A 27,812-nucleotide genomic window follows, 5' to 3' on the forward strand; every position below is an offset into this window, starting at 1 on the left:
GGCAGGCTGGCCAACTCAGCTGCCCCTCACATCAACAACACATCAGATATTAAAATATATAAAGAATATTAATAAAATAAAATAAAATTCAAAGCCAGTATTTAAAAAACCACAAACATCATATTGTCTGCTATAGGACACACTTTTTCTGTTCTCTCTAGGCAGGTACACAAATTTCTTTTTAAAAATACATTTACCAATGTTTTTAAAAAAAGACAGCAATTATTTTCACAGAAGTATCATTTCACACATCAGTAAATTATAAGCACACCATAGCCATCAACAAAGTTCTAATAATATAATTTACCATTATCAAATTGACCCCCTCTACCCAACCCTCCTCCCCTTTCCACATTTTGTATACCATAAAGCACCCCGAGACCTTTTCTCTTTCCTCTTCTAGCTAGACTTAAAAAACACTCTAATGACATTAGTTACACATTTGATAGAAGTCTTTGTTTTTCACATACAGAATCATTACCAAACTTAGTTAACACAAAACATTTTTACTTAACTTATTTATCTTTGGGTATCCAACTAGAGATTCAGAGTTATGTACCAAGAGATCTTTGAATTTATGTATAAACAGATAAATCTTAGTCAAAGTAATTTCTGGGAACCTTGAATAAAAGTATTAATAAACAAACTTGGAGGCTGCCTTAGTAGCTTCTATGGTTTTTCCTCCCATCAAGATACCCCCTTAGTTACCAAAAGAAAAAAAAAGAAAAAAAACAAAACAAAACCCAGAGGATGCCCTTACCTTGGTGGTAGTACGGTAGGCTTCCAGCTTGGACCCTGGAATGTCTTGTCAGCTTGAATGCTGTGATGACTCTTCTAGTCTGACTCGGGATGTTACTTCTTTCTTAAACCCTTCATACTCTCCTAAAGACTTGCCTGCCAGCCGGCACCAGAATTTATACTGTGTGACATGGCTGTTGCCATGGTGAACAGTGACAGCATAAAGCCTTAGGATTCTGGGTTACTGAGTAGTCCAACATGGGTTATAACTAACTTATTTTAAAAAGTGTGTCCACTTGGGGCAAAGTCAGCCTTTCATAGGCTTCTCCAAACATGAAAGGCCTGAATTCCACTTTTTTCCCATTCTAGCCAATGCTTATTGTCTATTACACTTTGAGATGCCTTCAATTAAGCCTCAGTTTAGAGACAGTGGTCCATAAGCACCTGTTCCCATGTCCCAACTTGTCCTTTCTCCACTTGCTTCCACTTTAACGTCATGCAGGATAATAAATGCCTCTGAATTAAATATCACTTGAAATGATCCCCTAAATAGTTTATTTGTTCTACATTCATGTCCCTTTTCCCTGTTATTGCATGTCTTAACCCTGATGTACAATTTCTATCTTATTAGTTCATATTATCAAAGATAAACACCCAGACACTTGGTAAAAGTGGAAGACAGACTTTATTCATGGCTTGAACTCTATAGAGTTCAAAAGGCAACAAGGTAGCTTTTTAAAGACTGAGGTGTACTCAAGAAAAATGACTGAGGGAAATTTGTGTCAGGGAGAAGTTGATCAATGTGATCAGGGCATCTGTATTTGCTAATTGGTATTTATCAAAGTTAGTCTCCTTTCTCTTATAGACACTGAAAGACAAGGACCTGTCTTTCTTTATGATTACATTTCAAAGGAATGACTCCCAAGCCCCGAGTAAGACATTCCTGGGGTGTACAAGATATATTCCAAATCCAGAGAAAGGATCTATAATCATAAGTTTTCAAAAGTAAATTTTGCTCCAAGAATTGGGAGGCCAGGGGGCTATGGTTAGGTTTTTGACTAGCACAAACAGTAAATTCTTTTGGCAGTGTTGAACTTTCTCAGGTCATCATCCAAGGGACACAGCCTTGAACTGATAGAAAATTGTGCTCTTGTTGAAGTCTCTGAACATAAAGATAGATGAAATCGTGTTGAAAGTTGCAGTTCATATGGGCCAGCGTTGACTTAGTCCAGAGAAGGCTCAGAGGGGCCTTGTACATCAAGCCATCATTTTTGTACTTTAAATGTGTACTTTTTTTTATTAAACTATAAATTTTTGGTGAAGGAATAGTCGTTGTCAATAGTAACAAACTAAAATTCACAGTACAGGACCTGTTATTCCTATACAACCCTTTTGTTAAAAGGCTATTTTAATAATTAAAGGGCAAGTTAGAACTCCTGTGTCTGGCTCATGTCTGTGGAATAAGAAGCAAATAAAGCACAAGAATGTATATCCCTAAGATTAAATAAAACAAAACAAAAAAAATGAAAAATAGAAATATACATCTCCCAGCCCAGAAAGGAAAAACTGTGATCTAGGCCTGGAAAATGTTTTACCAAATCCTCTTAATAACAAAGAGAGAGAACTATAATGGATGATCGGGACCCTATCTCCTGGCACCCCAATCTTGTCATTTGGAGGATAATCAGGAGTAAACTAGAGCAGCATTGGGGGAGGGGGCCCACTAACAAAAAGGTAAGATAGCTCAGGTGTAGGTTACAGTGTGTCCACAACCTCTTCTTTCTCTAAAGCTCCTGACACTGTCAAACTGGGTGGGTACAGATGGGTGGGGGGAGGAAAGTTCAGAGTCAAAAGAAGGAATGCCGCGGTTACTGTGTTAACATGTGTGATGTAGTATGCACTGAGGTTAGCTTTTTTTTTTTTTTAAGATTTATTTATTTATACACACAAAACAGGGGTACAGGCCAGAGGTGCTGGGGGTGAGATGATTCACCAGAGACAGAGTGGGGAGCAGAACAGACAGATTGACTGAAATACACTGCTGAGGGGAGCAGTGGGTAGGTCAGGAGAGTTCTGCGTGTCATGTGGGTCATCTACCTGGCCAGGGATGTAACTTACACTGCAGGGGCTGCTGTTCTTTAACCCACTGAGCCACCAGCGAGGAACTGAGGTTAGCTTTTAAGAGTCAATCATAAAGATGTTAAACACAGAGGCTTTGATTATCATTTTCCTGCTAGATATCATCATTCATTTTCTAGTCTCATTTATTCTACCCAAACATCTCTTCCACACAAACTTCTGAGTAATTACACAGATCAGCACTTTAAATAGGCTTTCATCTTGTCTTTGGCTTGAAAGAGCTATTAAGATATAAAAAGTGGGCCCTCCCTGGTGGCGCAGCGGGTTAAAGCCCTGCACTGAGAAGCTAAAGCCACTTCCACATGAGTTCGATTCCCGCCTGCCCTGGAGGTGACCACATGGCGTGGCAGACCTCTCCTGACCCGCCCGCTGCTCCCCTCAGCAGTGTACTTCGTCGATCTGCCTGTTCTACTCCCTACTCTGTCTCTGGTGAATCTTCACCCTCTGTATCTCTGGCCTGTACCCCAGTTCTGTATGAATGAATAAATAAATCTTTAAAAAAAAGATAATAAAAAGTGGTACCTTGGTCTGTAATGTAATTATTATGAAAAATAGCAAAATCAAGTTTAAATGAATGTAACTATCAGCCTTCATGAAATGACTGTCAGCCTGTTAGTCCCACTATCTTCCAGTCTCAGATTTAGCTGCCTAATTTAGTTTGTGTGATGACATTGTGACCACTTGAAAAATGAACAGTGATGCCAATGATTATCAGACATCATTTACTGTGGAGCAATAAAGCCACTTCATCCCCCCTGAATTGATATCCAGTGAAAAATATGATATCTCTTTTGAAAATCTCAGTTATGGTGCTACATAATTATTTCTGTCAAGTATTATGTTATGTATGTATTGTGTGTATCTGTTTGCCTTTTCCCATAACTGACTAAAGCGGAGGAGGAAGAAAATAAGGACTTTTCACAGCTTTAAATGTTCTCATTTTTTAATTTCAGAGAACAGCTGTTAAAGTAGACTGTTGGGAGCTCCTTTTAGGCAGGACCTTACTTATGTAATACTTTTGCCTTGCAGAGAATGACTTATAGCTATTTTTGAGGGGTGGGCTTGGCTTGGCAGGGGCCACTTCTGCTCAGGCTCTTCTCCCCCTCCTAACAATCCTGGAATTTCTCTCCTGATTTTTCTAGAACATTTGTTGATTATCTTTATAATTCACCTTATATTTACTAGATCTGACTTTATAGTTATTAACTTTTCCTATTTCTGGATTATCTACATTGAAAGCTTAGGGGGACAGCTTTGCTGTCTTTTTATTATTATTTTTTTATTGTATTCACAATACTGAGCGCATTAATGAGCTCAGGAAACAAATCATGGTTTTGACATTTCAGGCAAGAAGCACAACTCATGGAATACATGAATTACAGTTCAAGAATCCCAGTCATGCAATCTTAATCATGATGACAAATTTGGTCAGGGATTTAAATGGGCAGGCATTTTAGAGCACGCGATAATTCTCCCACATTAGCTAGTCGTAGAACCACCTAGAAGGCTAGTTAAAAGATAGTTGGGTTCCGTCCTATTCTGCAGTTTAGAGTGGAGCTAGAAATTTTGCTGCTACTCTCTTACATCCATCATCTCATTTAATGCTCACACAGACCTATAAAGTAGATATTACTTTAAACTCCGATCTTGTCAAAGGGTAGCTAGAATACCGGAAGCCATTTTAACTGCCCCTCAGGCTAGGTCTGGAACCAGCCACTTCCATTGTTTTGGAGGTGGGTGTAAATATGGGTGTGTAGAGATGAGTATTTCTTTCTTCCTTTTTTGGACTGAAGAGGCAGAAGACAAGTTCCCCAACAAAAAGAAAAGTATAAGGGGTACCCTATTGCTATCTTTTGGCCCCACCTGGTGGTTTCAGGTCCGACTGAACCAAGTGCCGACCCCTTATCCCCCCCTGCTGGTGAGAATGGTGTGGTCGGTCTGGTCTCTTTTAAGGGCACTTTGCCTGAGGCGCTACCACTGTCTGGCGGAGATTTTCTGAGGCGGTTAGTTTTCTCTCCCTTTCCCCTCATCCGTGCTTCGTTTTGTCTCGTTCCTTTTCGTTTTGTTTGTTTAGTTTTGCTCAGTTTTGTCTAGTTTGGTTTCCTTTTCGACCAGTGGGGAGTTCCTGCAGAAAGTTTAACTTTTTTTTTTCTGAGCCCTGTCTGGCTGGTTAAAGGCATGGCTTATTTTCCTAGATATTCAAGGAAACGTTCCCTTACGTATGTGAATAGATCCTGGGAAAGGGCTGGGATGGAACTGAGGGAAAGGCTGTTAGTTGTTTTTGGTTTTTTGTTTTTCTGTCAAACCAACAAATTTGTCTCAAACAGCTGAGGTGGTTTTTTGTTTTTGTTTTTGTTTTTGTTTTTTTCTTGTCAAACCCACACACTTGTCTGGGACAGCTGACAAAATGTCTTTAAATAACGATTAGTTAGCGACAATTTTTATGTTTTCCTTAGAGTGTATCAGTGAGTGATTGAAAAGAAGTCCTTGGAGGTGAGAAAGGGCATCTGGGAGCGCGCGAAGTCTGTCAAGTTCCTTCCCTCAGATGCTCTGAAAGATCCCCCCTTTTAGGGACTTTAAAATAGGGTGGAGACCACCCCGTTTTTAGTTTTTGTCATGTAGTTTCCTCGCGGGGATGGCAGACTTAGTCCTACTGGACTTCTTGGTCTCAAATGAGGTGATAAATGGGGATGAGGGGATCACGTGACCACCGGTCTTTAGCTGCCCCCGAAGCAGCCACGTTTCACGTGGTTCGAGGTCCCGCGCCAGAGCCCTGTCCACGGGAAGGTTCCTCAAAAGTAGATGGAAACTGGCCGTTCCTCCCTCAGAGGTTTGCCCCCCATCTTCGAAAGGGCGTTTCCTGAAGCGCCCCGTTATTAAAGTGTGTGTAGACCCAAGGAAAGCTGTGGTTGTGCAACTCTGTGAGGAAGTCCACAGCGGCTGTACTCACCATCCTGTCAGGATGGCGATGGCGGCACGGCTGTTGACTATATTGGGATGCTCGATAGCTTGTGACTGCTGAATTCCTTGGTTTTCTGTTTGCGTTCTTTGGCACTTTCCACGGTCTACCTTCTTTGTAGTTGTTTCAATGCAAGCTTTATTTTCCCAAACACCAGAAATATTTGAGAATGACTATGTTTTACTCATTTTCGCTTACTCTGCAAGGGAAAGCACTGGGTTTATATATATTAGTGTTTACAGACATTTCTATAACTGCAGTTTAACGTGTGCACTTGAAACGGATACAGTTATTTTAGAGCTATATTACTGTATCTCAGTTATTAAAAAGAAAATTGTGGGAATGGTTGTTCAAGAACTGTTATACTCAGAACAAGGTAAAAGCAATTGGCCATGACCACGAATATTGGTTCACCCTCGTCCAAACTGTCTGGCTTTTAGCAATAACGTCCTAATTATACTTGGTTGTACTGAGTCGACCGTTGTCACCCTTTTAACAGAAATTTTTAAAAGAAACTATTTTGTTAGCTGCTATTTTATAAGTTTTTGGAAATACATTCAAATGCCATATAATTCTTCTATTTAAAGTATACAATTCAAAGATTTTTAGTATATTCAGAGAATGGTGCCATCACCAGCACCATAATGGATTTAGAATATTTTCAATCCCTCCAAGAGAAATCGTCCCAGCTTCCCCACTTTTTTTTTAATTAAAAAGTTTATTTTTACATCATTTAGCACATTTTTTTTTTCATCTCAATTGTAATCCCCACGGGTTTCCCATCACCAAATCACCCCTGTGCCACCACCATAGTCCCGTGCATTTCCCTCCCTTCCCCCCCCCTTTTTGATCCCATTCCCCACTCCACCCCCACAGAATGTCTCTGGTATATGGTTGTTCCTTATTTTTGTTATTTTCTCGCCTGGTCCATTATACTCCTGCTATGAGTGAAACCATCCGGTATTTTTCTTTCTCTTTCTGGCTTATCTCACTAAGCATGATCTTTTCCAGCTCCATCCAAGTTGCTGCAAAAGACATGTGTTTCTCTTTTTTGGTTGCTGAGTAATATTCCATTGTGTATATGTACCACATCTTTCTAATCCAGTCATCTACTTTTGGGCATTTGGCCAGCTGCCCCACTTTTATACCTCCCTAAACATAGGCAACCACTGAATTTACCTTCAGTCTCTGTAGATTTGGCTATTTGGACATTTAATGTAAGTAGAAACATACAGTGAGTGGTCTTCTGTGACTAACTTCTTTCACTTATCATGAAGTTTTCCCAGTAAAGGGAAACTCCTTAGAGACTCATTGCCAAAGGTTTCTATGGCAGGCTGGGCATGCCGGTCCCCTCTGCCCCGCACATACCAAAGCTCTAGTATTGGGGGGAGGGAGGGAACAAACTGTTATTTTCCTTAGGCCATATGTTTTTTTTAACAATATAATAGTTTATTTTTACATCATTTTGTACTTTTTCCATCTCGGTTGTAATCCTTGTGGGCTTCCCATCACCAAATTACACCGTGTGCCATCACCATAGTCCAGTGCATCCCACCCCCATTTTTGATCCCATTCCCCACTCCACCCCGGGTAAAATGTCTCTGGTATGTAGTTGTTCATTATTATTATTATTATTTTCTCCCTTGGTCCTTTATACTCCTGCTACGAGTGAAGCCATCTGGTATTTTTCCTTTCCTTTCTGTTAAGCCATATGATTTATATAAATACTTAAGGTACAGTGAGTTACTCTTATTAATTAGGATGGTGGTCACTTTCCCCAAATCCAAGTTCCCACATCCTGGCCAGCAGCCAGCCTTTCCAGCAGTATTTTCAAATGTTAGCCTTCTCAGATCTGTTGTGTTAATTTTGACAGGGATTGTCTTACATTTATTTAGGTCATTAATTTCTCTCAATGTTTTGTGGTCTTTAGTGTATAGGTCTTATATTTTTTTGGTTAAATTTATTTCTTAGTATTTTATTCTTCTTAATGCTATAGTAAGTAGAATTGTTTCTTTAACATCATTTTTAGATTGTTTCTTACAAGCATGTAGAAGTAAAATTGAGTTTTGTAAATTGATTTTGTACCCTGTAACCACGAAGTGTTTATTAGCTCTAGTAATTTTCTTTCCTTTTTATTTGGTGGGTAACTTAGCCTATTAATATGGCAAAGTATGTTTATTAATATTTTGAACCTGCTTTGCATCCCTGGAATAAGCCCCACTTGTCTGTGGTATATAATACTTTATATATCACTAATTTCTGTTTGCTAATATCTTGTTATTGATTTTGCATCTATTTGCCTGAGAGATATGGATCTGTAGTTTTCTCTTTTGTACTGTCTTTGGATAGTTCTGGTGTTAATGGTGATAATGTTCTTATAAGCATTGGGACATGTTCTCTCCTGTTTTCTGGAAGAGATGGTGTAGAATTAGTGCTGATTATTCTTCAGATATTTGATTTAATTCTTCAGTGAAATCTCTGAGCCTGAAAGCTTTTTTAATGATTACAAATTGAATTTCTTTAAAAACATGGAGCCATTCAAATGATATATTTCATATTGGATGTATTGTGAGTGTTTGTGATAGCCAAGGAATTGGTTCATTTCCACTATAGTTTATAGTATCCCCTTATCCTTTTGATGTTAGTAGAGTTTGTAGTAATATCCTGTTTTATTTCTGATAGTGCTAATTTGTGTCTTTTTTCTTTATCAGCTTTGCTAGTGGTTTCTCAATTTTATTGATGTTTTCATGGAACCCATCTTTTTGATTCATTGATTTTCACTAGTGTTTTTTTTCTGTTTTCAGTCATTTCTCATCTTTATCTTATTTATTTCCTATTTTAAGCCTGCTTTGTATTTATTTTGCTCTTTTTTTGGAGATGGCATTTTGCTGACTAGGTTTTTAGACTTTTCATTATTTTTTTATATCGTTATAAGCAGTTAGTGCTATACATTTCCCTTCCAGCACTGCTTTAGCTATGTCCTGCACTTTTTGGAATATTGTATTTTCATTCTCATTCTCATCAATGTATATTTTGATTTGTGTTGTCTTTCTCTTTGATACATGAGGTACACTGTTTAGTTTCCAAACTTTAAGAATTTCCAGTTATTTTTGTTGTGGATCACTTTGTGGTTAGAAAATATACTCAGTTATCATTTCAATCCTTTTTTGTTTGCTGAGGTTTGTTTTAAAATTAAAATATGGTCTGTCTGATACTGTTCTAAGGAGTTTGAAAGGAATGTGTATTCTGCTGTTATTGAATGGGGTGCCCTATTAATGTCTATTCTTCACATTATTAATGTCCATGTTTCTTGAAGGTATTGTTGAGTTCTGTATCCTTGCTGGCTTTTTATGTACTTGTTCTATCAGTTATTGAGATGAGATTTTGAGGTACCCAACTATAAATATAGATTTGTCTATTTTTTCTTTTCAGTTCTTTGAGATTTTGCTTCATGTATTTTACAGTTTTATTGGTTGGTGCATAACACATTTCTTTTTGGTAGTTTAAAGCTCTTTTATCATATAATCTATCCATCCCTAGTAATTTGGTAATTTGCTTTGCTGTGAAGTTAACTTTGATGTTAATAAAGCTACTGCTATTTAAAAATCAATGTATGTATCTATGATTTTCACTTTATTTTTTTAACCTGCCTATGCCATTATACTCTAAGTAGGTTTCTTGTGACAGCATAATCCTGGGTCATGTTTCTAATTCACTAGACTGATTTTTGTCTTTTAACTTCTGTACTTAAATAATTTACATCTAATGTGATGATTATTGATATCTTAGGACTTAAGTTCACTATTTTTGTTTTCTGATCACCCCTTGTTACTCATTTATGTTTTTTCTCTGACTTCAAGTCAGTTACATGAACATTCTTTTGAATTCCATTTTGATGTATCTGTAGTGGTTTTTTTTAAAGTATATCTCCTCATATAGTATTTTTAGGGTATGTTTGAGGTATTACATTATGCATACATAATTTATCACAGTCTAGTCTAGGAGTTGACTTTTTTTTATTATTACTACAAAGTTTATTTTTACATCATTTTACACATTTTTTTTTTCCATCTCGATTGGAGTTGACGTTTTATCAGATTTAGGAAGGTGTAAAAATCTTTCCTTCTTTTACCCTTCTTCATCTATATTATTGTTCTAAACATTTCCTCTACAAACATTGAGAACAGGGTTAAAACGTTTGCTGTAACTGTCAAATATAATTGAGAAAACAGAACCAGAGGGAAAATTTGTTGTATTTACCTGTAATTTTGCTCATTCTACGGTTCTTTCTTCTTGATGTTACTTGTGAACTTTCTATTCGGGTAGTCAACAGCTGAGAATGACTTAATTTCCCCTTCACTTCTGAAGGATATTTTCCTTGGCTACAAGATCCTTAGTTGACAATTTGGAAAATGTTGTTATCTCCTGGTTTGCATGGTTTCTGATGAGAAATCCATTGTCATTAAAAGTAACTGTTAAGTTAGAAAGGTGTTGCTCTCTTGCTGCTCTCAAAATTTTTTCTTTGTGTTTAGTCTTCCGAAGTTTAATTATGATGTTTTTGTTTGAATTTCTTTGGATTTATGCTGTTGGAGGTTTGCTTTGCTTCTTGAATCTTATTTGTTTATGTCTCTCTTAAATTTGGGGAAATTTCAGCCTTATTTTTTAGAATAATTATTTTTGTAGCAAAGATTACCAGAAGTAGAACCTCTGGGTAAAAGAGTCCAAATATTTAAAATCCCATAGGTATTTCAAATAACTCTTTCAGAGTTAATGGCAATTTTTACTGCCAATGAATAGAAGTGCCTGTTTACCCAGAAGTTATTCTTAATCTATTAACAATAAACTTCTGATGTCCTAAGCAAAAATGTTTCTGTTTAACCTGCATTTACTTTTAGTGAGATTGAACATCTTTTCATATTTATTAGGCATTTGTACTTCTCTAATGAATTGGTTTTTTTTTTTGATGAGTGTGTCGTTCATTTTATTTTCTGTTTTTGATAAAGTTTGCTTTTGCATTTTGGAAAACATGTCTTTTGTTAGTTATGTTACCATTTTATTTTTGCCAGTTTGCCTTGTTTTGTTTTTTTGTTTGTCAAACAAAATTTAAATTTAACTACTAAAATTTATAGGGCCTTATGTTGTCTCTAATTTTTTTAACCTATTTAGAAAGGCTTTTCCTTCTGTAAGATTTTAAAAATATTCTTTTATAGTTTGCTTAGTATTTCCATGATTTTATTTTCAAATTTAAACCTTGGATCCACATGGAATATATTTTCAAGTAAATGTGAGGTAGCATAGCAGGTCTTTTCTATCAGGTTTTAATGCAGTAACGTAGTAGGGGGGAGGAGAAAGGCAAGTATGAGAATGTATGACTGGGAGAAAGAAAGTATATGACAATGGTCTAATCAAAGAGAAGTCTCCTCTTAGAGTTCTCTTCATGCTACCCAAAGAAAAGCGTAAAGTCAATTGGAAGTGTGAAAATTGAGAGAAACATATTTAAATCGGGGGAGGGGGGCTATAGCTGATTACTAAATAACTTTTTCTTTTGTGAAAAGCTGGAAAGAAATAAGAAAATGAAATTGTATTGTGATTTTGTGATGCTGTTGTTTTAGTGCACTTCCCCTCCTTGACTAAAAAAGACCTATAGCAACTGGTGTCAATATTATATTTCCTTTATAGTGCATCAGTAAGACTCTTGTCCACAGGAAATTACCCTTAAAGGAAGATACTCATTTACTTAATTAATAAAATATTTTTAATTATCTGTTAAGGAGACAGGTGTGGGTTAATGCTTATGTGCTTAGTCTCTGGGATCAGACTGCTTGGGTTTAAATCTCAGTCTAATAACTTACTAGCTCTGTTATCTTGGAAGGTCACTATCCTTTTTCCTTTGCAAGTGGGGATATTAACACCTCATAATATTGTTGCGTTAGAACAGTATCAAACATGTAGTAAGGAAATGGTGAATGTGAACTATAATTAATGCTAATTCCTGGAACTAGAGCATAATGGATATGTCCTTGCAGTTATGGGCCTTATATTCTTGAGTTAAACAAATTTAAAAGGTAATGTTCTGGAATAGAAGGGACTGAGAGTATATAAGGGAGTGGGAGGAGAATCTCACTTTAGACAACATTGTTGATTAGGGAAAGGCCTCTCTGAAGAGAGGACATTTAAGCTGAGACTTGAAGGATGAGGAAAAAGCAAGTAAGTTAGATAATGGAGAGAATAATGTTGCAGACAGTGGAAGCAATTAGACAGATAGGACCTTGTAGACTGGAGTAAGGAGTTCGGATTTTAAATTCTCTAGGAAACCACTGAAACAGGAGAGAGGGACATGATATAATTTTTCTTTTAAAGAAAGATTAAAATTAGGTTTTTGGTGGTGATTATAATGCAGTATATATAGAAGTCAAAGTATGATACTGTACTTCTAAAACTTGTATGATGTTATAAACCAATATCACTTTAATAAAGGTTTTGGACTTAAGAATCTGGAGTTCAGGGTCAGCTTTTAGATGATATTTAGTTACGAATATGGATTTAAAAAGAGAGACGAGGGTATGGGATTATGTGTAATTGTTTTACCTTTAATGTAGAAGCTATGAGATATTAAAGGGAGAAAGGGCTAATAATAAAGGTAGGGCTATATTTCAGTGCTGTATTTACAAAAAGTTCTAGATTTTATCCCTGGCGCCTCCATTTTCTCTTTGCCTCCTCAGAGGACAGGGCAGGGCTATAAATTCTTCAAATCTTTGTCACTTCCACACACACACACACACACACACACACACACACACACACACACACACACACGTATATATATATACATATATATAATATACTACACATATTAAATATATATATATATGTACACACACACACTCTTCATGGAATAAAGCAAACTTACAAAGTTAATACTAGTTGAGTAAATGAATTAATATATGAGTGCAATGGATGAGAACAGCAGCTTCATGATAGTGGGTACAGTTTTGTTATATTTAAAATGGCAATAATAAAAGTATCTGTCTGGACAGGATTTCTAACGAAAGAAATTATAGCAGCTAGTACAGAGGCAGTGTTGGGTTAATTTTCGCTACTGTCAGCTCTGCATTTCATGTGCTTATCCATAAAATGGGGCAGTAACTTCTGCCCTTTTCCTCACTAGGCCATTTGTGAAGCCCACGTAGTTAACGTTTGACCCTACAACAAGTTATTAATTAATGTTTTAATTGGTCTGAACCTACTTTATAGTCAGTCTCCCCACCTTCCAACAGATATTTAAACAAAACGCGTCTTTAAAGAGACCCAGCCTTTGGTTAGATAGTCAGCTTGTCAACCTAGCCATATCTAACCAATTGAACTGAAAACTGCACCCCAAAGGAAGCTCATTAGCTGCAGCGTTCAATTTTAAAATCCTCAGCCCGCCCCTTCTTGCTGGGCGGGCCCTCGCGGCAGCTGTGCACGCTGATTGGCTCCTTCCCCAGCCAATCGTCGCTGACTTCCTCTGGGGCTGTAATTTTCAAAATTCTCTACTGAGCCGAAAGGACGGAGCGCAGAGCAGGTTGAGACAGACACACACGGTCGCCACGACATGGAACTCGGTTCATTTCCCGGGCCTCTCTTGGTCTAGGGGCACATCCATGGTCTCTTCCTGTTCTGCTCTCAATCTCGATGTGAGGTAGGCTCCATTGGGCTTGTACCGCCGCTTGAATGTCCGGCTCTGTCACACGTTGGTCAATCCTTCGGCATCACTCTAGCCCTTTTTACCGTCTGTGTTCCCTTGACAGGGTGCAGGGCGTCTTGTTTCACTCTGTCAGCCTGTTGGCGCAGTGAGCTCTGTACGAGGTGGGGCAGGGAGCATGTGTTGGAGGGTGAGATGGCAAAGCAAACGGGATTGGATCCAGCTTGTGGGTGGAGCAACTGGTGCACATCCCTGAATCAGAGTACAAGTACAGAGCGTCTTCCGCAAGTGGATGAAATTCATCCTGCACAATTTCCCAAGATTGCTGTTTGAAGGATTTCTAAGGAATATGAAGGAGGATGGAAATCTGTCCTCTCTCCCTTGTTATCTCTTTTGTCGCCACTGGCTCTCTTCTATTCCCACTTCCAACTCCTCCAGCTCTGTCTTTCCCACTGCTCTCTGTTATGGTCCTCGGAGAATCCTATCATGTCGCAGCACTGTTCTAGGGTTCTAGAGTACCCTAGAACAGTGCTTCTTAAATTAAAAATGTGTGAAAATCACCTGGGCATATTGTAAACTTGAAGTTCTGATTTGATAGGCCTAGCTTGGGGCCTCGAGGTTCTAATTTGCTGACAGATTCCCAGGTGATGCTAATCGCAGTTTGAGCAGCTGGGAAAACTCTGGTCCCACTGCTTCATTTCACTGGTGGGGAAAGGAGGCCTAGCAAGAGCAAAGGGACTTGCTCAGGGTTCCCCAGCGAGCTAGGGACAGGGCCAGAGCTGGACCCTAGGCGCCCTTCCCACAATAGTACTGCTTTTATTTATTTCGGTCTGCCTTCTCATCCCAGTCTCTTGCTGTCTGTAACCTGCCTTTCTATATGTAAAATGAAATTGTTACCTCTATTGAAGTTGCTTCCTCTATTCTGTCTTGAGCTATAGTTTTGGAATTTGAGCCAACTTGCCCCTAAATGAGTTTCAGCAGCATTCCTACGATGCCCAGTGGGGTCTCTGACATTTATCAAATTGTATCAGTGAAAAGTCTGTAAACTAGAAAGGATTCTATTCCAAGTGAGGTTCAGGGTTCTGGAGGTGGTAGGAAGCGAGTGTTCTGCACAGACTCCTATTATGAAAAGCATGGCTTTGATGGTGTCAATCCCTTTTTCCCTCCTAGTGGCAGGGGAATTAGTGACTTAAATCAGTGTGTATGTCCCTTGAGATAAGTGATTAATGTTCAGGATAATGGATCAGGGTAAATGATTAATGTAATTTGCCCCCTCTATTTCTAGGCTTAACCTAGGGGCTAGGTCACAGTTCCAGTACCCACAGAGAATGGCAGGCATGGGGCTGAGATAATGTATAATGTATCTCATTTAATTTGGAGAATGCCCTGCACAGGTAGGTATACTTAGCTCTGTTTTACAGATGAGATATCTGAGTTTAAGCCACTTGCCCAATGTAAATTGTGGTAGAACCGAGTTTTGAGCCAAGATCTGCCTAACTCAAAGTCTGTTTTCTCCTAGGGATGCTATAGAAAGACTGCTTTTTTCCTGAAGTTTCCAGCAGATTCTCTGATGTTTCAGTGAATGATATTTTAAAGAGTCCCTTTTTGATTGCAGCCCTGCCTTGGAGAGACACTTCTGGATCTGTAAGAGATGCCATTGCCACTACCACCCCGAAGCACCAAGTCTGAGACTAAGAAATCTCAGTCTACCAAAGTTAGGCCCAGTGATCATGGCCAGACTGAAAAGGTTAGAATAAGCTGTCTCTCCTTCTAATGTCTCGAGTATTTCCTATACATTTTATGGAACATGTGTGGTTAGTCTGAGAAAGTGGGGAGGGGTGGCCTCCTAACACCTTGTCTTTTCCATGGTACATGACTGACCATCCTCCAAAATCTTCAGAGGCAAACTCACACAGCCTTCATTATTGAGCACATTGTTGCTCTCTCTCTGAGATGCTCAAAGCACCTTGCCAAGAGGCTGCTTAGTGCAACCTGGGAAGAGTTTGAAGATTAGGTCAACAAATGTATTATACTTTTTATAGCAATTAAATTTGAAGATTGAGTACATTTTGACTCTGTTGTTATGACCTTGTGGTTTGTTTGCCATTGTCATCCTCACTCTGGGATGTTCTGTGTTTGTCATTTTACATATTTTAATTATAATTTTACAAACACTAATGAATTATCATCAAGAGAGTATTTCCTGGAACAAACATCATTAAGCTAATTTAATTTCCTTGAGTGGTTTTCTCTCGGCATAGATAAAGAATTTCTAATCATTTTCATTTTGTTCCACTAAAATGATTTTCATGGAATGGTCAAATGTTTTCTTCCTATGTAAAATTGGATAGGACAGTTTGATACATTGATCATATATCTAGCCATATCAATTTTTCTGATCGGAGTTCTGCCATTGAAAGTTTTATAGAAGTTATTTTTCCAAATCCAGCTTCCTTGGGGGCATATTTTGCAAATCTAAATTTTATTGAGTTTGGTTTTACTTGTTGATTTTAGTTGGGACTGCTTAGGTCTATCAGTGGTATCAAGTAATACTTGGATAATAGACCAACAGTTGATTTCTTAGACAATTTGTGAGAAAGTCATATTCACCTTTTTGCTAATTATTTCCAATAGGCTTATTCATTACAAACCACAGAGTTGTTGAAAAGCCAGGATACATTTTTACTTGAAACACAGAAAAAAATATGTCTTGACTTTTCCAACAACCCAGTATATAAAGACTCATAGTTTCCTTATTTCTTAGCTTAACCCATTAGAAAATAGAAGTAATTCTTCCCACCTCTTTCACGATTGTTCTACTGTGCTAGATTGATCTATTGTAATACAAATATAATTCTCTAAATTTCTTATCACTTACATGTCATGGGTTAACTATTCCAGGGTATAAATGGGGGGACAGAGCAAATAAATGGTCTAAACTCAGTGCTTTACTTCACATTATATGAGAATCTGATATTGGTAGGGAAGGGCAGGCTTTGTTCTCATTTCATTAAAGAAATCTGATGCTTAGGAGACTTCCACCAAATAAAAACTTTCAGAGAATAGAAGATCCTTATAGGATGATTTACCTTAACTTCTAGCCCCAGAGAGATGGTCTAACTTATTTGGAAGTGGGATACAACGGACAGATATACAGTACCTCCAAAGAAAGGCCCCTTGCTCAAAGCATTCCCTTCCCTTTTGTCCCTCCTTGATATATAGGGGTTGATTTGGGTTACCAAACTCCTGAAATACAAAAATTCCCTTTAAAATACAACATCATACTGAACTCTATGTTCTTAAAATATGATTCCTGTCCAGTTATAGCTTATACAGACATTTTTTTTTGCATGTCTTATTTGATTCTCAAATAAAGTAGGCTGTCATTCAAATTTTACTGATAACAAAATAGAGAGTTAGAGGTTAAGTGGCTTGTTCAATGTTAAGAGCTGGTAAGGAACAGGATTTAGGTATGTGTGTTATTGTTCTTACTGGGAATGTCTTGAATCAACTGCTTAATGTAAGAGACACTTAACTATTAAATTACTGATCTAATTGATCCAACAGCAACTGTATTAAAGGAATGAAAGTAGTGGCAGAGTGATGTTGGTAGTGGTTAATCTTAGATGAAATAACTATAAATAGAGGAATAGCAGGGAAAATTAGCTTTACTGAACTATTTTGCTCATTCTGAGTGCAAAGCAACTGCAGATGACAACCAAAGGTCATCTTGTCTCTTTAGAGCTTTGTCCCCAACATCAAAGACTTACCTCCTCTTGGGACTCTTTAAGCAGCACTGAGTGCTGAATTTTCCTTTTGTTGCAATTTATTGGGGTTTGTTATATGTATTTGCAGTTGCTTGAAAATGTTGGCATTTCCCCTGAACTCCAAAGATGACTCAACTCTGAAAAGACTTGCAATTGGATATCCTAATTTACTTCTTTTATTTTTTTAGAGTGGGGATAATTACCAAGGAAAGAAATCTCCACATTCACCACATGGAGCCCTCAAAAAGAGATCAGCCTTTGAAGATCTCACCAATGTGAGTATGTTAGTCCAATCCCCTGATAAGGTCTTGCATAGGACTTAGACAGTCTTTTCCTTGAGGAACCTTTCCTGTTCACCTTAGTTGGAATGTTGAATGCCAGTTTTATTTTAAATCAGTGACTCAGTTTCAGCAACTGTATGGGCTCTTCTACTGGCATGTATCTGCATTAATTGGTAGATCACTGTGAAAACTTATCAGTGAAGTAATTATCAGATATGAAGTTGTAGATAAATATGGAAAATTACATTTAGGTAAAGTACAGAGACAGCTCAGCTGGTTCCCTGGAGGTAGTACTTTGATGGATTCACTGCAGTGTCTGTCAGTTCCAATACTATGGGTGTTTTGGGCAGGACAATTTCATTACTGTGTAGGGCTGATCTCGGCCAGCATCCCTGGCCCCACATATAAATTCCAGCAACATCCCAGTTGTAGTGACAATTTAAAATGTCTCTAGATATATAAAACTATTGAGCACCAATTTCATGATCTGGTCTACAATTATGAAGAAACTGAATTTTGACTAGATTTCTTGAATTCTCTTCCACATTACCTCTAGTCTGATATTACTAAGGTAGCAGAAGAAATCAGAATAAAGATTAGAATGTTGCTAATCGACTATACTATCAGATCAAGGCTAATCTTTGGTTTTAGCAAATAACAACTGATACCTACTGAGCACTTACCACATGTTAGGCAATATTCTAAACACCTTTTCCAGTGTCCACTCTCTTAATCCTCATATAACCCTAAGAGGTATATACTATGATGCTCTCCACTTTACATAATGAAGATTTGTCTGATTTGGTTTTGAAGTCTGTTTCATCTAGGAGGAGCCTGGTGAACAATTTCTGTTCTCTATATGGGAATGTCTTTCTGTGGCTACTAGATACTTGTTGTTACTCCTCTTTTCCCACCTTGGGCAAGATTGGATAAACTTTGGCAAAGATTTTGCCTTTGGATCCTTGCTCTTTGGGTGCTGTGTGACCATCCTTCTGCTAGCAGTCTTTTCCCCATGCATATTATAACATTTATGGTTAAGTTATAGCTTTCTGCACTATTTCAGGTTTACTGTAGATTGGTTGAGAGAGACCTCTCCTACACAGACCTGTAAGGTTAGGTTAATTTCCTATTTAACCAGGAATAGAGAAACTTGGCCGAAAGATCACCACACAAATCAGGAGTACATGCAGCCCACCTTAATGAAATTCCCTTGGTGGGAGTGTGGTGACACTGGGCCAATTAAGTTCCTGTAGCATGTGAGAAACTTCAAGCTATATTTCAGTCCTTTTTTCCCAAGAAGTTTGTGTAATTATTCATAAAGAATAGACAGAAATAAGCAAGAAATGCAAGTAAATATCCAGGACCCTTCTGGTTCTTCAGAACACAACAACCTTATCCAGGAGAAGGGTGGGGGAGCGAGGTATCCCTGAGCAGTGTCTCTGCCCCCAGGTTTCCCTTCTGCATTAAAATTCTAAAGATTCACTTTGGTTATCTGGAATGGTCTTTGATGTTTTTCCAGAGAACGTTCTGTCCCTACAACATGTCTAAGCCATTCCTAGGCTACATTTCTGTAGATATCTGAGCCCATCTATTTGAGGATTGAAGGTTCCTTTCTCTATAAATCTTGCCTGTGTGATGATTTGATTCTTCCTGTCAGTAGGACTCCATGTCCCCATATCTATTTTCTGTCTTCTCACCATTCACCACAATGAGGTCCTGACCTCACTGATCTCTTTTAATTAGTTTATTTGCTATAAGTGTTTTTTCTTTCCCCTCTCTTTAGCACTCCAGCATGGGAAGGACTTTTGATATGTAAGATCTGGTCCAAAGCCAGCAGACCAGGAGATATGGCCTATGTCTACATTATTGAAATAATTTTGTGGCAGGACAGTTTTTTGTCTCTGCTTCCCTATTTTGTGGTAAAAGCATGGAAATGTACAGGTAAAGGTCCCTTGAGCTTAGAGCTGAAAATATTTGTGGCTTTGTTTTTTATGTACAGTAGGTAGATTCACCCTGTGGTTTGGGGTTTCTACCTCCTTCCTGCCAAGAATGCACTTCCCACTTCAGACTCTCACTTGCACATATAGGGAGTTTGTAAAACTTTAGGTGAAGTTTAAAAAAAAAAAAACTGTGCCAAACTTTTTGAAGAGCTGAGGTGGATGACTTGAAATCCCAAGAAAGAACTTGCTATTGGAATATACATAGGTGCTTATTGGTGGTGGGGGTGGGGGTGTGGTGTGTGTGCATAATTTTTTTCTTATATTTCTTTGGGAAATAACTTTAAAATTTGAAAAAGATGCAAAAATGAAAAAACAACTAATAAAAGCCTGAATAACACACATATATCCTTCCCCTAGATTCGCCTATTATTAACATTTTATCCTATGTGCCTTACTATTTTGCATGCATACATCATGGCCTTTTTTCTCTCAAGTGCTATAGTGTATATTTCTGTTCTTAGAGCAGTTGTCCTGTATAACCACAGTAAAGTTGTCAGCTTTATGCATTTACATTGATACAATATTTTATGTAATCCATCATTCAGATTCCAAGTTTTTCAGTTATAAGGCCAATATTATAAACATTTTCCCCCTTCAGTAAAGGGTCCAGACCAGGGTCACATATTTTCTTGTCACATATTTAGCTTCTTTTAATTGAGAACATGTCCATAGTCTTTCTTTTTATGACATTGCCATTTTTAAAGAATACAGTCCCATCCAACCTCCTCTTTTAAACATATATCATTCTTCATTCTGTTGTTTGTATTTGATTAGATAGATGTTATACATTCTCCACTGGAAAGCTCTGAAGATGATGTTATGTCCCTAGGGTATCACATCTGGAGGCACACAGTGTTCATCTGTCCCTCACTGGTGTTCATTTGGATCACCTGTCTTTTTCCCTCTTGCAGCTAATAAACAGTTGGTGTGACACACGCTTAGGAGCCTGTAAACAATCTTCATTAAAATTTTCCTTAGATGCAGCAATTTTTGATATGGTTGCCTAAACCAGTCTTCAAGATGATTTTTCTAGTTTGAGTGCTCACTCCCCATTTACCAATCTGCCCTTGAGGTTCCCTGTTTATTATCGATATGGATTTATGAATTCCTATTTTCAGTGCTTTATTATTTATATAGTATTAAATTATTTTGGTGCTCAAATTATCCCAGGTTTGGCTAGGGAGGACCCTTTCAATATGACAACTGTCTCCTTGTATAACACATTTTAGGTTCAGCTCGTGCCTATTTTATCTCAGCCCTGGAATCAACCATTTTTCCTGAGAGTTCTGGTTTCTTTTAGAAACCAAGACTTCAATGCTAGGTGTGCTACTGGGGTGTCTGCTTTTTCCTACCCTTCAGCAGGCAGAACTAGGAAGTACCTGCGTGTAAAGAAATGCATGTCCACACATACATATATGTATTTAAACATGCACACATGCATCTAGATACTTAGGTATACACAGACATTCACACTTGTAATGATTTCAGAAATCATGAATTCATGCAACTCCTTTTCCAGTACACAGGCTTCTTTCTTGCATTCCCCAGTCCATATTCATATGTTCCTTCTTCTACAAATAGAACCCTCATTTCCAAGAACATTAACACATGTCTTCAATAATGTATGTAAAAGAGTTTCAGCATTAGTTTGTCCATACCATCATAATAAGCAAACCTACTAAAAGGAATTCCAGATTTGCAATTTACTTTGCTAACCCTGCCCCCACCATGTCTATCCTGACTGAGGATATCTATTGAGGGTGTATATTCAAATATTATGTTTATTTGGATTAATTGTTTTTGGTGTTGTATTTTTTTAACTTTAGTATGGTTATAGTATTAATTTGGATTATAACTAGGCTCAGTCTCTTTACTTTTAAAGGCATAACTTTTCAGTTTATTTTTACTGACATTCATAATCCTATGATCTCTCTGATTATTTAATAGAATTAGTCATGAGTAGAATTTGTGGTGCTCACTAGAATCATATTTTTAATAAAATCCCCTCACTGAGATGCAATAGATCTAGTAGGTTGTATTAGAGGTCTCCCTTGAAAAGCTCATTAATTGTGGCATCCCCAGGTAGCACAAACAGTTATTTTGCTTCACGCCCCTCCCCCCAAGCATCTTATGGTGTCAAAGTGAAATGTGATGTTAAAAAAAAAAAAAAAAAACTTGGGAATTTTCCAGTCAGTATACCTGACATCGAGATCATAGCTGCATCCTATGTATTTTGGAAGCATGTACAGCTGTTATTTAGTCAGTACACACAAGTGCTACTGTATTGTTTGTGACTGTTCGCTTCCACTGTGATTTGTCAACACCAGTGCCATTCTGGTTGTGAGATGTCTTGATTGTCATTCTTGGGAACACCCAAACAAGGAACTTTCCTCTAAGAGCCACCTAGTAGGTAATTTGTTGTTCTTTTCATTTCCTTATTTCTTACCACCCCCAACCCTGCCCTTTTTTTTTTTTTTGGCAGGCTTCTCAAAGTCAATGTGCACAGTCCAAGAATGAAGTCAATAAGGAGTGTGTTAAAGGAGTTTCCAGAAAGATAAATAGGAACTCATTTGCTCTTGGGCTGGCCAGAAACAATGAGATGAGTATGAAAAGGTGAGTAGGCGAAGACTGATGGCATTGTTTATAGAGCACAGCAGAGTGGGTGGCCTCCTTTGACACCCTCTGTGGTCCCCATGGAGAGCATGTATAGTAAGCCACGTAGTGATTACTCTGTTAACCCTGGATGCTAAAGTAGACCCAGCTGTGGTGGCTTAAGCATTGTGGGGTTCCTCTTTCTTCCTCTTTTCCCGTAATGGTATGAACATACCAAAAGAGTTGTGTTCTCCTTTGGGAATATTCCAGAGGAACTTGTGCTCACCTTTTCTGTTTTTAAGGACTCAGTCCCTGTTTGGGTTAACCTGTGATTGAGAGTGTGGGGCAGCTTAACTCTTTAAGGATCAGCAGCATCTGGCTGATAGCTTGCCAGTCTGCTTCTCCCATTGGGAGCTTTAGAGGGAGGTTTGCCCCTTGTTACTCAAGAGACATTTCTGCCTCCCTAGGCCAAAAAGATGTTTTCCATCTGTTATAGGGAACTGTTTATAGGTTCCATGAGTAGATACACATATACTTATCTAGGGTTGGAAAAAGAATTTGCACCTAGAACAAATTTTATTGAAAGAAGAGTTAAACATTTCTATATCCTCATCTCATTCCATTGGGAATTACTTCTTCAGGGAATAAGATAGATCACTTAGAAAGCTACAACAGGAGTACACATGGATTGCAAAGGGTAAGGAAAAAAAGGTTGGAGAACTCCAGAAAATTAGCTTGCTAAGTCCACAGGACATGTTGCTAATTATCCAGCAGAAAGAAATAGGATTAGTGTTTGGGCCCACTTGGTTTCTTTCTGAAATGGAATTTCTGGCATTTACATACATATATTGACCTTAATTTTCTTTCAAATTTCTGACTGTAGTGGGGAAACCCTTACAAAAATGCCATAAATATTCATTCAGTCTTCAGTGGATTGAACCCTAATAATAGCACTGGGATTTAATAACTTAATAACATTTGTTAAGAACTCACTATATCACACATATTCTAAGTGGGCCTTCAAACAGCTTTACTGAGATGTAATTCATATATACAGTTCACCCCATGAAGAGGAACCAGCAGCAGCGTAGTGACTGTGGGTAATAGTATGGACTGCATATTGGAAAGTTGCTGAGTAGTTCTTAAAAATCTCATCACAAGAATTTTGGTGGCAGTGAATGTTAATTAAGTTTGTTGTAGTAATTGTTTCACAGTGTATGCAAATGTTGAATCATCTTTCTTGTTACACACCTGAAATTAATGTTATATGCCAATTACATTTCATTATAAAAAAGAATTTTCACACATGAAAAGAAAAACGACTGAAATGAAAACTTGGGCCACCCTGGTGGTTGAAGGGGTTAAATCTTGGCACTATCAAGCTGTCAGTTGGCAACCCTGCCAGGGAGCTGACCCACATGGAGCAGCAGTCCTCTCCTGTCTCACCTGCTGCTACCCTCAGCAGTATATTTAAGTGGCTCCGCCTGTTCTGCTCCCCACTCTGTCTCTGGTGAATCCTCTCACCTTCCACACCTCTGGCCTGTACCCCAGTTCTTGTGTACATACATAAATAAAATAAATCTTAAAAAAATACATGAAATTAAATACTTGAGGCAGTGAACAGATTGGCTACTGCAACAAAACAAATAATTAGTTCAGAAATAGGAATCGTTAAACTTTGCCTATAAAAATTAGAAAAATAAATTTTAGGTTGTGAATTCCATATATATAGTTGCTGCTATTTCTGTTACTTCTGCTTTTTGTTATTATTGTTGCTACTATTTCTTAGTCACCCTTTAAAAATGTGAAAGCCATTTTTAGTTTATAGGTCATGGGCCATACTTTGCCAATCTCTAGTTTAGAAGATTAACTTATTTATTTAACATCATATTAGAAAATATACTAAAAACTTTTTTTAAAAAAAGATTTATCTATCTATGCATACAGAACTGAGGTACAAGCCAGAGGTGCAGGGGTGGGGGTTGGGGGGGAGCGGATTAACCAGAGACAGTGGGGAGCAGAACAGGCAGATCTACGAAGTAGCTGCTGAAGGGGAGCCACAGCCAGTCAGGAGAGGGCTGCTGTGCCATGTGGGTCACCTCTAGGGCCGAGGATCAAACTTACACTGAAGGGGCTGTGGCAGGCTTGCAGTGCCGCATCCTAATCTGTTGCACCACCAGGGAGGGCCCACTAAAAACTTTTGTTGGAGAGCTAGGAAAATTCCCAAAATCAAGAGAACAAGTAGAAGAGAAAACCATGATTTGACAAGTAACAGCAATATTTTCCTGAGCTGAAGATTTAATTCTTCAGATTAAATGAGCTCAGAAAGATGGATGAAAATGAATGTAAAGAGAAATCTGTATATATTATTTTAGCTGAATTCTAAGAAAAAAATTTAATTATTCGAGTGTTTAACAAAGAAAAAATTTTACATACAGAAGAAAAATAAAAGTCATGTACACATCAAACATCTTTTCTGTTTATTAATCACCAGGAGACAGTGGAGCAGCGTTGACAGTTTGACAAGTTGGGAGGATAGCCAAGCCATGGGTTTCGGTGCCAAGGCAAAAGAAAGAGCCTCCAGTGTCCGGTGATGCACAGTACACTCATTATTTACCCCTTCTGGATAAAAGTATCTGGACATGTACTCTAGGTCCCAGAAACAGTCACACGGAAGTATAGTTCAAGAGGAAAATTGAGCCATACAATCTGGTGACAAAAACTTCTGAGCAAATTAAAATGAATTTTTGATTGGGGTAACGTGGGTTTACAGCACTGGTTTAGAGGCGCAGGAGCTCCCCCTTCAGGTGTCGCTACTGCACCACACCCGCCAGCAAAGCGGGGTCCCCTGTGGCCCTCCCCACTCTGCTCTTTGCCCTCCCTTTTCCCTTCTGGTAGCTTCAGTTCTGCAGTCACATTTCTGGGGTTTGCTTTACTGGCCCTTTGTCCCTTTGTTTTGCTTCTCAGTGTTCGGCATGTAAGTGAAACCATCCCATAGTTATTTTTCCTTCTGACTTATTTTGCTTAGCATAATTGCCTCCAGTAGCATCTAGGTGTCACAATTTGCAAATATTTTTATCCATTCTGTGGCTTTTCACTTTCTTGTTGGTGTTCTTTGAGGCACAAAAGTCTTACTTTTGATAAGTCCGATTTATTTGTTCTTTTAAAATCAAATGTTATTGAATTGCCATTTGTCTGCAGAACTATATATTTTTGGGAATAAATTTGTGTTTTTAGTATCATAACTAAGAAATCATTGCTAAATACAAGATTATAAAAAAAATACTTTTGAGAGTTTAAAATTTTGAGCTCTTAAATTAGGTTTTTTACCCGGGCCCTCCCTGGTGGTGCAGCGGGTTTTTTACCCGGGCCCTCCCTGGTGGCGCAGCTTAAGCCACTTCTGCATGAGTTCGACCCCCGCCTGCTCCAGAGGAGATCCACATGGCGCAGCAGACCTCTCCTGACCCACCCGCTGCTCCCCTCAGCATTGTACTTCGTCGATCTGCCTGTTCTGCTCCCCACTCTGTCTTCTGGTGAATCCTTTCACCCTCCACATCTCTGGCCTGTACCCCAGTTCCATATGAATAAATAAATAAATCTAAAAAAAAAATTCTGAACACTTAGAAGAGTTTGGTACATAGTACCAGCATGTAGACTATTTAAAAAAAAATTAGGTTTTTTACCCATTTTGAGTCAATTTTTGTTGGTGGTAGGTGTTAGGAGTTCTAACTTCTCAGTTTTGCATGTGGATATATAGTGTTCTGACATTGTTGAAAAGACTAGTTTCTCTCCATTCAACTAATTGTCTTGGCATCCTTGTCAAAAATCAATTCACGGTGCAGCAGACCTCTTCCGACTCGCCCACTGCTCCCCTCAGCAGTGTACTTTGTCAGTCTGCCTGTTCTGCTCCCCATCCTGACTCTGGTGAATCCTCTCACCCTCTCGCTTCTCTGGCCTGTACCCCAGTTCTGAATGCATAAATAAATAAATATTTTTTAAAAAAGAAAAAATCAATTCTGTGTAAATATGTTTATGAACTCTCAATTTTATTACATTGCTCTACATGTCCGTCACTATGCTAGCACCATGCTATTTATACTTGCTGCTTGGCAGTGTATTTTGAAATTAGAAAATGTGATTCCTCTAACTTTTGTTTTTCCCCAAAGATTGTTTTGGCCTTTCTGCATTCCGTCCAGTTCCATGTAAATTTTAGAATCAGCTGGCATTTGTATAGATGTTACCTTTAATTTGTATGTCAGTTCAGCAAGTGTTGACATTTTAACAGTTCATGAACATGTGACATCTTTCCATTTATTTATATATTTGATTTCAAAACATTTTCCCTTCTTGATACTGTTGTAAAGAATTGTTCTCTTAGTTTCATTTTTATATTGCTTATTGTGAGAATATAGACATACATTTGATTTCTGTATATTGATTTTATAAGACCTTGCTGAACTTGTATAACAGCTCTGGTAGTTTTCATGTGGCTTACTTAGTATTTTCTATGTATCAGATCATGTTACCCGCTAAGAGGTTTTACCTCTTTCTTCCCAATCTGAATGCCTTTTATTTTCTTTTCTTGCTTCATTGCCTTGGGTAGAGCCTCCAATACTATATTGAATAGAAGAGTCAAGAGTTACACATCTTTGTTTTCTCCCTGATCTTAGAGAGACATCATCAGTTCACCATTAATTATTATGCCAGCTTTAGATTTTTTGGGTAGATGCTCTTTATCAAGTTGAGGAATCCTGGTTTTTTGAGTGCTTTTTATCATGATTTTCTACTTTGTCAACTGCTTTTTCTGGATCTACTGAAATGATCTTGTGGTTTTTGGGTTTTATTCCATTAATATGCTGTGGTGCAGGGATTGATATTTGAATGTTAACAACCCTTGCATTTCTGGGATAAGAGATAATGTTGGCCGCAGAATAAGTAGGGAACTGTTCGTTTCAACTTATTGAAAGAGTTCATGAAAAACTGTTATTAATTCTTCTTTAAATGTTTGCTAGACTTTAGCAAAGTGAAGCCATTGGGTACAAACTTTTCTTTGTGAGTACTTTTTGATTATTACTTCATTGTCTTTACTTGTTATAGTTATACTCAGATTTTCTATTTCTTTTTGAATAAGTTACGGTAGGTTGTGTCTTTATAGGAAATTGTCTGTATCAGTTACATGAACTGATTTATTGGCATGTAATTGTTTTGAATAACTAAGTGTTTTATACAGGATCTTTGCACAAAGTCTATTGTATAAAATATATACCTATTTTATAGGTAAAAAAAGCTTAAGCACAGAGTGTTAACATGCCCAAGGTCACTCAGCCAATAAGTGGAGTAGACAGGATTTGAATCCAGGTAATCTATCTCTAGAATGCATATTGTTTATCATAACTAAATTATCTGAAAACCACCTTGAAATCAGCAAAGACCTGCAACTGTCTGGTCAGGTAGAGGCTTTTGCCTGTTTTAATTTTTTTTTTTACAGTTCAGGTTTTTTGTTTTTTAAAATTGTATCCATATGTTTATATAGTCATTAGGAGTTTTTCAGCATCCCACAAAAAAAATCATACCTACTGGCAATCCCCTCTCCTTCCAAGCCCCCTCTCCTTCCAAGCCCCAGCCAACTACCAATCTGCTTTCTGTCTGTGG

General features: G+C 37.9%; 1 protein-coding gene across 1 annotated transcript in view; it reads left to right on the forward strand.

Moving 5' to 3' along the window:
- Window positions 1-15,171: 15,171 nt before the first annotated feature.
- Window positions 15,172-27,812, forward strand: part of CCNB3 (cyclin B3) — a 44,937-nt gene continuing 32,296 nt past the window's right edge. Inside the window, exons 1-4 of the mRNA XM_012730276.1 lie at window positions 15,172-15,267; window positions 17,476-17,562; window positions 22,051-22,181; window positions 24,655-24,750. Coding sequence (XP_012585730.1) covers window positions 15,172-15,267; window positions 17,476-17,562; window positions 22,051-22,181; window positions 24,655-24,750 — 410 coding nt within the window. The remainder of the gene's footprint in view (window positions 15,268-17,475; window positions 17,563-22,050; window positions 22,182-24,654; window positions 24,751-27,812) is intronic.

Source organism: Condylura cristata, unplaced genomic scaffold (genome assembly GCF_000260355.1).
Source record: "Condylura cristata isolate star-nosed mole 26May11 unplaced genomic scaffold, ConCri1.0 scaffold00027, whole genome shotgun sequence".
In the NCBI taxonomy this organism is placed as follows: Eukaryota; Metazoa; Chordata; class Mammalia; order Eulipotyphla; family Talpidae; genus Condylura; species Condylura cristata.